The 14,163-nt window shown below is 28.2% G+C and overlaps 2 protein-coding genes across 5 annotated transcripts in view; one reads left to right on the top strand and one right to left on the bottom strand.

Moving 5' to 3' along the window:
• Positions 1–1,201: 1,201 nt before the first annotated feature.
• LOC107437814 (neuferricin) lies at positions 1,202–9,489 on the bottom strand. Its single transcript, XM_016049933.5, has 4 exons — positions 8,713–9,489; positions 5,290–5,430; positions 4,154–4,337; positions 1,202–3,114 (listed from the first exon to the last, which is right to left on the bottom strand). The coding sequence occupies exons 1-4, from the start codon at positions 9,050–9,052 to the stop codon at positions 2,904–2,906; spliced, it is 876 nt and encodes a 291-aa protein (XP_015905419.3). The 5' UTR covers positions 9,053–9,489; the 3' UTR covers positions 1,202–2,903.
• Positions 9,451–14,163, top strand: part of LOC107437796 (DNA mismatch repair protein Msh3) — a 45,787-nt gene continuing 41,074 nt past the window's right edge. For 3 of the 4 annotated variants that reach the window (XR_015435655.1, XM_043040836.3, XM_087168433.1), the window contains exons 1-2: positions 9,451–9,786; positions 12,897–13,168. Coding sequence is in view for 3 of the 4 variants with exons in the window: in XM_043040836.3 (XP_042896770.2) it covers positions 9,655–9,786; positions 12,897–13,168 (404 nt within the window). In the remaining variant the exon portion in view is untranslated. The remainder of the gene's footprint in view (positions 9,787–12,896; positions 13,169–14,163) is intronic. The other variant, XM_087168434.1, reaches the window with a different exon arrangement.

Below are 14,163 nucleotides of genomic sequence, written 5' to 3' on the forward strand. Positions count from 1 at the left end.
TAAATTAATATTTGTTGCTTCCGGTTTTTGCTGAATTGCATACAAAAGAGGTACTGAAATGAAAAAAAAATCTGTTTATCTTAAAGAAATGTTTTACCAGCTAGCATTAAATTTTCAGTTAAGAAGATAATAGAATAGGTGGTCACTTCAACAGGAATTTCCTGTTTATTTATTGCTCTGAACAGATGATAATTAATAATCTTGCTGGAAGTTACACATTAGAGTGAATGAAGGGGTTTTACTTCTCTTTGACTTACTTCACTCACACATTATTTAGAATGTAAAAAAGTACAGAGTGATTTGTTTCACAGTGAAGACTTATAGTCCTCTCAGAGTGTGCTAATTGTTTTGATAAAAAAAAGTTTCAAATACCAAACACACTAGCCTACAGTGTGTCTTTCTCTAAAGTAGAATAATCATTGCTTACTCAAGAGATTAAAGGATGAGTGTGAAAAGAAATGATTTAAAATAATCGAAATATAAAAAAAATAAAAGTTCTGGAAGAAATAAATTTCAAAAATCCCAAACTGAAATAGCAAATTAATTTGGAATTTCTCAAGTTTCAAAGATAAAAAAATATATACGTATATAAAAAATTGAAAGTCTTTGAAAGGAATACACAAGTCATAAAAGTCTTCATAAAAAGGAAAGGCAAAATCAAATTTTGAAAAACTAACATAATTAAACGGGTATAAAAATTTACAGATTTCAAATACAGATTTTTTCAAAAGGAACAAAATAAATATTATAGTACCTGTATTAATTTTTTTATTAGCATAGATTTATTTTTATATAACTTTAAATGACACTTATATTTTATAATATCAACACTATCAGTTTAAATTATAATTGTTTATTGATCATAAAATCGAGTTTATTTATAAGACAAAGCACTATACTATGCATTAGATACCATTAAAGTAAAATTTCATCAAAATTAAGCACTTAAAATTGAATAATGCAGTCCTCTTTTAATTGAATTACCCCTTAATTGAATAGTACTAGTTGGAACCAATATTCCTTTAAGCGGGGTTGACTATATGTATTTCTTAATATGGTTAGTTAAGTATCATACACGCATTTTTAAATGCAGGTAGTTGTTGAATCATATATGAATTTTTAAACCCAATTAATTTATTATACATATATTTTTAAATTTAATTAATTATTTTCTTCTCCCTCCTCTTAAAATGATAGAATGAAGTTTAGCCCCTCTAGCCGGCCAGGTGGCCGAGCAGTCAGTGTGACTGACTGTGAAGCTAATGGTTGTGGGTTTGAATCCTGCTCAGGGCGTGGATGTTTCTCTCTGTGTGTTGCTCTCTATTGTGTGATGTGTGAATGTGGTCCACCCTATAAGCGGGTATCTGTGACAGTGTGGCGTGGGTAATGTTGCTCACCTCCGTGACTTGGGTTTACAGGTGCCCAATGGGTAATGTTAAATAAACAACACTTCTGGCATCTTCCGAGCTTAAGAACAAAAGTTCAATGCCTGCCGTTAAAAAAAAGAAGAAAAAAATTTTCACTCATTATTTCCCTACTTGCGATATTTCCAGGCTAGTGTGTTTAAAAGTAATGTGCCAAAAAGATAGAAATATATTTCATATGCCCTGAATCATGTTTATTTTGAAGAATGTAAGAAATTTAAGGAATGTATTAATATGGTCCTTCAGTATTAAAAATAAAACTAAAAATCTACTACAGTGGAACCTCCAGGAACGATCATCTCTATTTAGCGACCTCCTCCATTTACAACCATTTTTGGGAGACACGGAATTTTCTCCATCAACTTTGTGTTGAAAAAAATCTTTAGGAAAGACCATCAAAGCCTCTCCCAGCAACCGGGCAAAGCTCTGCATCAAATGCTGGGAAAAGTCAAATAAGGAAATAAGAAAAAATATCAAAACTAAAAATATTAACAAAACAAATAAGTAGATTAAAAGGTGTTCAAAATATTTATGTGAGATTCTTATTTAGAGAGCTCTCTTTGGAATCTCTGAAAGAGATCTACAACCTAACGTTGCAGTCAGAGTGCACTAAAGACAATGCTATTAATGATTCATTTTTAGAATTGAAAGTTAAATTTTTAAAAAAAAGTTATTTTAGAAAAAACTAGCATATCAAACAAACAAGCCTCTTTTCATTTTTTAAAGTTAACTATTTTTTATGATATAAAATTAAATGCAAACTTAAATGAAAAACATAATTACTCATTTACTTAAAATAGTTCTAATTGGTAAATTTGTTTTTATTCATAATTATTTCAGTACAGATCATTTTTATTGACGGTAAATTTTAATCATCGATCCGGTTTTCATGATGCCACCACAAGTGGCATTTTCGCACCAAGAAAATAACTCAGACTAAAATTTAAATCGTTTATGAAAAATCATGTACCTTCAATAACATTTTGAAGTCAATGGAGGTAACCCCTAAGAACGACCAACCTCCATTAACGACAAGTTCACAGTGGAACAGAGAGTGGTTGCTCCCAAAAGGTTTCACTGTATAAGGCTATGCTAAGCTATTACAAGCTGGATATTTGGGTAGGAGGTTATTTGCTTCATATAACATGATAGAACTTTTCATTTACTGAGATTAGAATGATATGATAGAATGGGCAATCATTTGAATATTATTTTACAACTGAACAAGTATCTGAAGAAACTGAACACCTAGAATATTCTTTTAAATCTGAATGATCTAAGTCTCCTTGATCACTTTGAATATTAGTAAAAGTTAAAGACCCTTACTTTAAAGCAACATTAAAGTATAAAAAGTTAAATATTTGAACGGGAGTTACTCCTTTCATAAACATTCGATGAGCTCGTTTCACTTCATTTAATAATCTTGAGGAGATAAAACAATGATATGATGGTTGAATGATGTGAATGATCATCGGAATATTATGGATGATCAACTGAGCAAGTATCTGAAGAAGCAGAGCAGCCAGGATATTCTTTTAAATCTGGATGATCTAAGTCCCCACGATCTCGATGATCAACAGAATCAGGATTTGAAGGTGGTCCATGGTTTTTCACACAGACACATCGAGCATCTTTGCCTTTTATGTGCAATTGACGAGGCACGCCTACCCAAGAGCGATCAACTCCACCACTGAAAAAGTTCAATTTAAAATCTATATTTACAACCTCCATGCATATACAATGAGCGAAAAAAAAAGGATATCACTCTAAATAAATATAAAAATATCACTCTAAAGATGATATTTTCATGCACTAGGAGGTAAATTTAACAGAAATAAAAAAAGTCCTAAGCATTGTGAACCAAGTGATTTGGGCACCGTTAGTAACCTGACTAATTCAAAACTGCATTCTAATACAAAATTAAAATATAATTTAAAATTGTATTACATTTAGCTTAGATAAGTCAGTGAAAAGAAAATGCAGTTTTGAATTATTTTGTTACTTTGGTTGTACCTCTTACTCCCCATTTTAGAATACAACCCTGATCACAAAACATGCCATTATTTTCTCAATAAAAAAAGGCACAGATTTTATACTAATTATGTTTTTAATAGCATTAATATAGCTATGTACCTTGTAAGTAAGTCTATCTTTGATAATCAGATTGCTTACAAAATAAAATAACCATTCTGTCAAAATAATTTTTACATAGTATTTGAAATTTATCAAATCATTTATCCTAAAATTATTAAAATATTAAAACTAAAACAATCATTTAAAATAAAAACACTAACATTTATAACTAAAGATATCATTTAAACTAAATTCATTTCTTTTAGTGCAGAAGTTAGAATTGTCAAGAAAATTAGAAACTAAATAGAAATCCAATAACTTATAAAAATTCAGAGATGAACATTATAAATAAAGGGAAATAAAATATGTTAATTGATACTGAATTATTTATATCTAGCTCAATCTTTATAATGCATCAATATTTCACAATCAATGAATGGCCAATTTTATTAACGGTGTATAAGTCGACCCCCTACTTTTCGAACAATTTTAAGGATATAAAAGATAGACTTATACACCAGAATAGATGGTATTTAAGTCTAGTATGTTATTATTTACAAACTTAAATACTTCATCAATATTTAAATTGTAAAAGTTGACAACTTAAAAATAATAAAGCCTCCACAATATTAAAATTTTTTCCTATCAAAAAATACCTCTTTTTGGTGCACCAAACTTTACTGCCTTTTTCTTTACTCCATTCCGAATTGCATGGTGGGAAATTATATTCTTTCTCCTCTGTGTATTTATTTTTCTTAGCATGGTTAAGTTTATCTTTTATGGATAATAACTCTTGAGTTGGCTCTCCATTTTCATTATAGTATCTACCAACCACGTAACCTTCAAACAAAGTAATGCATTTTAATTTAAGGTAAATAGAAACCAAATTTATTTTAACAAAACATGCATATAAGAAATAAAATGAAGAGATATACTTCATAAAATAGTTTAGATTTTTGATTCAAAGTTTATATTTATTATTTAAAGGATTTTTTTTCTTTTCAGACACATTTTAAACAACATAAGAAAAAAACTATTTAATATGTGATTTTAAGAAATAAATTACATGGAATGTGAATAATTAAATGTAAATAGCAATATTTATACAATTACATAAATACAATTCTTTTTATGTTTTTGAAGAAACAGTTTTATCCAGGGTTAGAATTATCAAAAAATGACACAAGTCAAAAACCTGTCAACTGACAATATTTTTATAATTTCAAGGTTTTAATTTTCCATTACATTTTAAATTATTATTGTTCTCTTTACATTTACATATTTCTTCTTATACATTTTAAATAATTATACAAATTTCTTCACAAAAAAAATATTCTCTCTCCCTCTATATATATGTAAATTTTATGACCTTTACTTAAGCATCCAAAGTATGAAAACAGAGTTAAATAAAAATTAAGAACAAAATTTAATTTAAAAACCATAAGTCAAAATGGAAATATGTAAAAAGCAATTACAACCAAAATTGTCTTAATTAAACAATATAAAGAAAAATGCGAGAATTTAAATATCTCGGAGCACTGTCGGTTTTTGGTTTCACCACTGACAACAGAAAGGGTCCAGCATGTTGGCAGGGTGGTGTGTCCCCTGATGAAGTGCAGTGTTTGCTAACAAGCATATCTTTTGATTTTGTTTTCCTTGTATTTAAATTCTCACATTTTTATTTATATTCCTTACTTAAGCATGCCATCCACCAACACTGTATAAATGGAAACAAATTTTAATTAAAAATACATACAAAATTCTTATAAATGCATAATTTGATTTTAATTACCAACAAATTTGTATTCATCTCTGTAAAAAGATATCCAGTCTTCAATACTTGCAATAGAATCATCTTTTAAATCAAGAATATTATCAACCAAACCTTTTTCGCTAAAATCACCAGTTATATAAGCACGAGTTGCATCACGTCCTAGAAAAAAGTAATTTAGCAAATAATTAACAAAATTATTTTTATAATGAAATTTTTTAAAAAGTAACACATAATTGGTTTTTACATTTCAGCCTAGGGAAAACTCTTATGCAGTTTATCATAGAGCAAAGAAAAACAAAAGAAAATACCTTGGAAAACAATGCAAATTAATAGTTTATTTAATTAGTATACAATAAGAAATAAACTTCTGAGAAAGCATGGAAAGATTATTCAAAATTAATTTCAAATCCTAGACAAAAAATATTTAAGTAGTTTTGTTTTTAATCGAAAAAACTTTTAAACAGAAATTAAATACCCTAAAAAACAACTTATTAAAACAACTAGCACACAGTATAATTTAATAAAATAAAAAATCTCAAAACAATCATGAAAAGTTTATGATTAATTTGCTTCTTACAGAATGTTATTATCCGGATTAAAAATAAAGAAAGTTTTTAAAAAAAACTGGAGATCCGGGGAAAAATGATCCAATTTTAATCAGTACCTAAATACTATAGTCAAACTTTTATGTAATTAATCTGAAATTAAAAAAAAAGATTGTGATATTAAAACTTGTAATATTTTTAACATTCTAATTGAAATAATAAATATTAATAATAAATATTAATAATAAATAAAACAACAATTTAAATTGCTAATATAATAAGTTTATTACAAATTATTTACTTAAATGTTTGCATTGTAATAATCTTTTAGATGAATTGACAAAGAAAGGAAGATTTCCACAACAATACCTGTACAAAATAATCATAATAATTATTAAGTTTTTCCAACTTCGGGACAATTGCCCACATGAGAGTACAAAAACACCATAGAAGGTGACCAATTCTAAGGGAATAATAACTTATAGTCACCCCAAGGCAAACCTTTGCATGTCTTTGGGTTTTTTTAAATTTTGCAAGTTGAAAATCCTTTTGAGGCTTTGGAAAATACAGTTACCAATACACAAATATACCCAAAGTGTGTATACCAACATTCCGGGCTGCTACACAGCAAGAGGATAGTGCCACAAGATGTTCATAACTTCAAATCTAATATCAGTCTTCAAATAGTAATCTATTATTATTTAATACAAAACGAAACTCAAAGAAAGAGGGTATGAAGTTTAGGAATACGTAAGACAAGTCCTTAATGGAAAAGCTATGAGAGTTCTTATCTCTTTTGCTACTTCAAGCTGGGTTCCAACGCTTGCTATTCAAAAGGCTGAATATCGCAACAAAATAAAAATTGAAAAGTGAGTTAACATTGTCATGCTTTACTTCGCAATTTCAAAGCTTATGTGGAGAATAAAGCACAATCATTATACTAAACAAATTCAGGATATCTTGAACTATGGATGGTAACTTCTTTGTATTTTCCATTTTGAATAAAATTACTCATAAACTAAACTCAGTGGAGCGACAGCCCATAGAGTGCCAAGGCCTACTGCGCACATCTCAGTCTTCTTAACCTTGGGCTCTGGGGTGCAGGAGCAAATGTTCCAGTTAGGAAGACAGCCGAAAGCGGAACTCCCCAGTGTTTAGTTCCCGTACATTCTTGGTACTCATTTGTTGACCCGCTGAGCGGATGAAAGGCTGAGCTAACCTTACCCGGCCCGAGGACCTGTAGCATGAGAGTGCGAAGCGCTGCTACTCAGCCACCGGGCCATATTATTACAAACTCAGCCATATTATTAAAACATTATATTATTATTAATTGAATTTAATATACTTGAGAGGATTTCGTATGAGTTGTATTAAATATGTGTATATTCTCACCACTTACCTCCATAATTTCGGTTTCATATCCTACACACATGAATGTAAATTTCATGTGTATGTATGTATGGATCACACCAGCATTGAAAATTTAAGGACCCAAATGACCACATTTAGTAGTCCAAAAATACCATTTAGTAGACTAATAAGAAAAAAATCTACATTTACAATTACACAATTTATTTTAAAATACATATTAACTATGAGTACTTTCCCTGACCTTCTAAATAGTAAATAGTTTCAAAATTCCAAAATAATCAAAGAATTAATATAAAAGAGTAAAACACTAAAATTATATTAATAAATATATTCAAAACAATTGATTGATTTAATACAAATGCATAGTGCTTCCATTATAAAAAAATTTAATTACTAATCTCAATTGGATGAAGCACTTTTAAAAATGTCTTGTTTTATTCCAGCCATAGATGCAATGAATTTCTTTAAAGTCTTTGTCGCTTCGGCAGAATTATTTATTATGAATGGTTTACTTAAAAGCTTTGCATAAATTTTTACATTATACTTAAATTATTGAAATTTTATAGTGTGTCCAGGGGTAATCAAACTATGTTTCACAGGTTGAAACTGTCAAACCAACATCAATGATACACCTCACAATAGAAGACTTGACATGACAATTATCTAATCAGAATAATTGATTTTGGTTACATATTAAAATTTGCATTGTAAGTAAGTTTTAAAAATTAGAAGAAGAATCACAGGAACTGAGAAAACTTATGAAACTGAATATTTCAATTGTAGGAAGATTCATGTATCGTTACTTGGGACCAAATGGTCAGCAAGTTTTGGGGACAATTGAGCAGTAGAATGAAAGACACTATTAAAAGCCACAGAATAGAATAAAGGGTAAAACTGATATATATATATCTGGGCAATCTACTATAAATATATTTCAATTTTATGTAAGTATAAGAGTTTGGCAATTACACACGGCATTTTCAGTAAGCCTGAACAGTATCAGTATGGAAACATTGCCTTAATTGTAATTAATAATACAAATTTTGTTCTAAAACTTACAGTGAGCAACAAAACAGGTATATTTTAATATTTGTACATATCCATGCAAGTTACCTTTGACAAGGTACTAAAAGTATTTTAACTTTCAAAATGTTTTTAAAAAAATGGTTTGTCCATGGGTGGCAGCTACTTATGTACTTATCCTTAATATGATATCTTTTTAATTTCTCCCCTTCCATTGCAGGTACAGATACAGGAATCATCCTCCAAAATTAAAAGTATGAAAACTTTACAAAATTATAGTTTGTTAGCTGATCAGTTAGCTACTGGGCCAATAAGTTAAAATGCCTTACAATTTGGAGCCAATATAATAGAATCACAAAAGCAATTGCACAATATATCATTAAATTATAACAGCAATATGCATGAACAACAAATTTTACGTGTGTATTGATGTCATTATAAACTACAAATAAATATCATAAATCTTAATATAAAGTGAGTAAAATGAAAAAAATAAAATTACCTGAAAAAAATGCATATCCTCCACCAGGCCTGTAATGCTGGGCTCCTTTTTCGACATCGAAAATTTCTCCTAAAATTGCTAAATAAAGTCCTTTACTATCTGGTCCACCATCATAATTTTTTAATTCTTCAGGCCTGAGAAGTATCTGCTTGTTTTTACTATTCAAACCAGCCCCATCATTTTGTTTTTCATATATTTTAGGAAACATGATTTTTAAATAATCTTTCGGAACACCTAAACTTGTAAGATAATGGTTCAAAGTATCATCGTATTTGAAATAAGTTACACCTAGTAATAAAGCCAAACCAATTGTAATAGTGGTTATTGCACTGGAGCCCATTATGTCTATTTCTGTGAAAGAAATGAAACACGTATGACCTTTGATAGATTCAGTTATAAAAGCTCGGCCCGTTTAACGTCTATCAAAAAACCCTTGACCTGAAGTTAATATCACCTTCTTTATTTACGTTACCTTTAGCAGACAGCCCAGGTGACTGTTTTCCGTATTCGTTTCCAGATTTCAAACCGAATTCTGTAAAACCAGATTTCTTAACCGATGCTTAAAAAAAATAACAAAATAATCTAAATAATGTTAGAAAAGTACTTTTATAACTGATTTTTAGTAAAAATAATATAATTTAATGAAAAAAAACGTATTTAATAACGTGTGTCAATGTTTAGACAGTAAAAGCTCTAAGCAAAAATATATCTTTTATAAAGGCTCATCGTTTGATGCTTGAACCTAAACAAACAAAATCTAAAAACAATCATGCATTCTGTGTTCTACTGTCGTTCTTCCATTTTTATGAAAATGCTTTGAAATAGAATCATTAATATTAACTTTAATCATTATATTTGAGAAGAAAGAAATAATTATAGTTTTTATAATGTTTGAGAATATAAATATTTAGTTCAAAAGATTAATATTCATTTATTGTGAAAATGAATAGAAAAATTAAAGCTGTCGCCGATAAGAAAAATTATGGAAATCAGCCGTCTATTTCCAAGTTTTTTTCGGCAGAATCCACTCCTATATCGCGAAGACGAAAGATTGATGAAACGCCAGATAATATCGTAAGTATTTGAAATAATTTCTCTTTTTATTGCCAGCAAGGAATGAAACGAATACTCGGGTACTTTTGTTATTTATTCGGTCAAACCAAGTTTTCGACTTTTTCTGCATAAAAAAATTATTAGTTTAATAGGAATTTAAATAGTTTTCCCAAATTTTAAAATATATTTCGGGATATTTTCACATCGGTACCAGTTCACTCCTTACCAAGGCACTAAAGGGAAATAAAATCTGCAGAAGTTTTTTAATAAAAGGGGGGAATTAAAACATTCTAGTAGGGGATCAATTTAAAGGATATAACTTGTAGCCACCTCAGCATGTTTTTTTTTAAATTTTTGCAATTTGAATTCCATCTTATTCCAGTAGTTGGCATAAACTGATACCAAACCAATATTTAAAAAAAATATCTCCTAGAGGTTTGCTGGGAGTTTATAGTCTAGTTTTTTTTATTTTTTAAATGGGTTCTATAACCAATTTATTAAATTTATTTTACAGAAAATTTTAATATATGTAAATAGGATTCATTGAGATTAAATATGAGGCATAACTTATCTATTTTGTTCGATTATTTTCTTACGGTAATGAATTCAAAAGAGGAAGTTTCAATAAACCCACTTTACATCCAGAATAGGGTAAAGTAGGTAGAGTTTTAAAATTAATATATGTTTCACTAAAAACATATCAAAATATTGTTTTAGAAATAAAAATGCTCTTAAATAAATGTACAATTGTTATATATAAAAAAAACAAATGCTAAAGAATGTATTTTTTTCATATTATTAAATTAAAGAGTATGTTCATGGCTATCATAATTAGATTTCACTTCAGATGCAGTATACTTCACAGTTTCATTAAAAAGCTAGAAAAATTAATAACTATTGTAGCAATTGTAAGTGTTTTTACTATTTATAACAGGCATTTATTTTTGTTGAATTTAAATATTTCAAAGAAATTGTTTAGTTTTCCATGAAAAGACTGTGCTATATTGTTATTCCGCTTATTATTATTGCCTTTAAAAATAAAATTTAAAAAACATTTAGTTTTCTGCATTAAAATTATTACGTAAGGCTATAATCAAACAAGTAAATTTTTTTTTACTGCTTCATTATTAAATATTGAGCATTAGATACTTACTAAAGCTAACACAAGTAAACAAATACCCCTATCAAACAACACTTGAAGCCTAACCCGCTTTTCCCCAACTCAGAAAACAATTCATAATAAATGTAATTTTGAAATTTATTCTTAAATTTCTACGTTGATTTGTTCTTTAGATGTCCATGTACAGGTTTGAACTAAAATTAATAGTTTTTGACAGTTCTTAATGATATTAGAAGAAAGTTCATCAATACCTTAAGCTAACATACTTTATATAGTAAACATAAGCAGATAGTTTGTAAGCATTAATCTTTTTATCAGTTTATAAATCTGAAATAAAAATACTTGCCGCTATCCCAGTAAATGTCTCTAATAATATTCAATAAATTATATCAACTCAAACGGCGAAAATATATGTTTTTTAACATATACCCACTTTACCCCATGCATGCACCTTACCCCACCTGTCCCTACCCTTCGAGTTGGCCGTAGTCCTCTTCTGTTATGTTTCTTTAGTTTCTCACAGCAATCCTCTAGAAGTCATAAATGCTTATTGATTATTTTGACCCAGGTATTGATATGAAAATCTTTCTTGTAATCAGGAGTCTGTTTAGTAGAAATTTGGGTCCATTAACAGAATCTTCACAAAATAATTTATCTTTCAATCGGACTTTTCACAAATTGTTTATCTTCATTATTGTTTTGTTAATCAAATAAACCCTTCCCGGGAGGGGGGAAAGAACGTTTCGAGACAAACTAAGTTTAAATTCCAAATGTAGTATTCTAAGAAAATATTTCTACTTTTACAAACATCATCTGCACATTCTTATTAATATTAAATCATTATTATTATTTTTTTTTGTAAGTAAATAATTAATCAATTTATATTTATTCATAAAATTAATTAATAGAATATTATGTAAATAAAAATTAATTTCTGGCAATTTTTTAAATAAAATATTATAAATTTAAGAATTGTTTAAGTTTACTTAATGCGTAACACATTAAAAGTGATACATTACTAAGTTGTGTTATTTAAAATATGTCAATTGAAATTATTAAAAATGTGAGTGATTTTGTTTCCATTATTTGTCCGAAATGAATATTCTGTGTTGAGCAGTATAGGCTGATACCAAATATTTGTGTGTTGCATCTCTAATTTAGTAGCAGCAATTGTTGAGCAGAATCTTGTATCTATTTACCATTTAAAAACTTCTTGAAAATGTTTTCTGCAATAACAGGACCCTATTTGCACAAATTCACAAAAGCAGGACCCTGGCTAAAAGAATGAGACTTAATGCTTATTTTATATTCACAAATTATGAGTAGTTTTTTCGCAATTTTGCAAAAATGAGACCTTTTACAAAATGTCTGAACCGACCCCTGCTTTAATGAAAAAATATATGTTGAATTATGGCTTAAAAAATATTTGATTGGTTATAAATGATGTATTCACATTTTATTTTGTAGAGAATAATAAGTCATTTTAAATTTATTTATTTCTCACATCATGATTTTGTTTTTATTTCATACAAAATGTATGAACATATTTAATGGATATGTATACAATCATCTATATTTTTAAAATTTCATGATATCACTGCCTAGTTCTTCTGTGTTTGCAACAAATGAAAAATTAGATAAAATGAATCTACCAATGTTTCTGTTGATTACAACTCAAAAATACAGCCACCAATATATATGGTCCCTATAACCAATAAGTACTTACCTCATAATTTTAAATTCTATTCTCAAAATTAGATATTGTCAAGATCTTTGATATTTTTAAAAATTTATTATCACTTTTGTTTAGGCCCACTAAAATATCTTAAATGTAACAAAATACTTCAGAAAAATTTTACCTTTTTTTTTTTTTTAATGTTCATTGTCTTTGAAGATGTCCTTTTTCTTTATGGTAGAAAATTCATGATATTTTTTTCTTTCTTTCTGTGATTAATAATTTATTATACTTGTAAATTTTTTACAACTTAAAATTCTTTTTTATTTGCAAAAGCAAAATGTACCATTGAAAAAAAACCCAAAGCTACACCCTGAAGCAACTGCATCTGATTCTTCTTCAAATTATGAACTCACTGAATCTACCATTGCTCGAATAAAATCATACTCAGCAAGAAATAATGTTGAAGGTCCAAGGAAAGCTGAAATTGAAAAATATGATGGAGTTCTATCTGAAAAAAGTCCATCACATTGTATGGTTGTTGCTCCAAAGAAACGTTCTTCAACTTTAGAAAAGGAATCACAAAATTGCTTCACGAAGGATGTTAAGTATGTCATCAGTATAGTTCATTGTTCAAAAAAAATTATAAATATTTTTTTTTGCATTAATTATTAAAATTATACCTATCATAATAATAAATTACATAGTTTCATACCGCATTTGGTTTTTTGTTTCTTTTCTTATAATTTATCCTTTATTTTTATGGAAGAAAAAAAACAAAACAAATTATTTGTATTATAGGTCACCTCCCATCAAATTATTAGTTATTTGTATTTTTTTCTGTCTTCGAAAATACAAATTAAAACTTTTTGAATTTATTTTAAAATGTTTTGTGGTTTTAGTATTTTACAAAAAAAAAAATTATAATAAATTAAAAAGAGAGTTTTAGGGAGATTATTATGTTATCCAAGCTATGATGTCACAGCAGTTAAGTCATTGTGAAGAAGTTTGAAGCCTTTACCTCCTGTTACCCATCAATCTGAAGTTGAGTATCCAGCTTCAAATCAGTGGGGTACCTTTTTAGGACAGGGATGGGCAAACTTTTTTGGTCGAGGGCAAAAAATCTAGAGAAAAAAAATTGGTGGGCCATGTAAAAATTTCTGCAATAATAATAAAACGATTTACAAGTTTTAATTTAAATATTTAATGAGATAAATTAAATTGCAATTTCATTTTTAAAAGTTCCTTATATTGAAGTTCGAAGTGAGATGTGCTTATTTTGAGGAACGGGGCTAAATGCTTGTCTATTAGTCTACTTCTGAAGGGATTTTTTCTAAAGTATAGCATTGCAAGCATAGCATTGATTTTCTAGGCATGAGATATTGAATTTTGGAAACTAGTTTTGGTAATGATTTGTAAAACTCAAACTTTGGCATATTTAGAAACAACTGATTCAGATGATTGTTAGATTGCAACTCAATTGATTCAAGCTGCAAATCCGACCTCACTGTTCTACAATTTACTTTGAAAGGCATTGCAAAATATTTAATTCTGTTTGAATGGCACTGAAATCATGAAATGTGCATTCAAATTCCAAATAGTT

This window comes from Parasteatoda tepidariorum, chromosome 7 (genome assembly GCF_982258835.1).
Source record: "Parasteatoda tepidariorum strain Cologne lab strain chromosome 7, Ptep-v5.0, whole genome shotgun sequence".
In the NCBI taxonomy this organism is placed as follows: domain Eukaryota; kingdom Metazoa; phylum Arthropoda; class Arachnida; order Araneae; family Theridiidae; genus Parasteatoda; species Parasteatoda tepidariorum.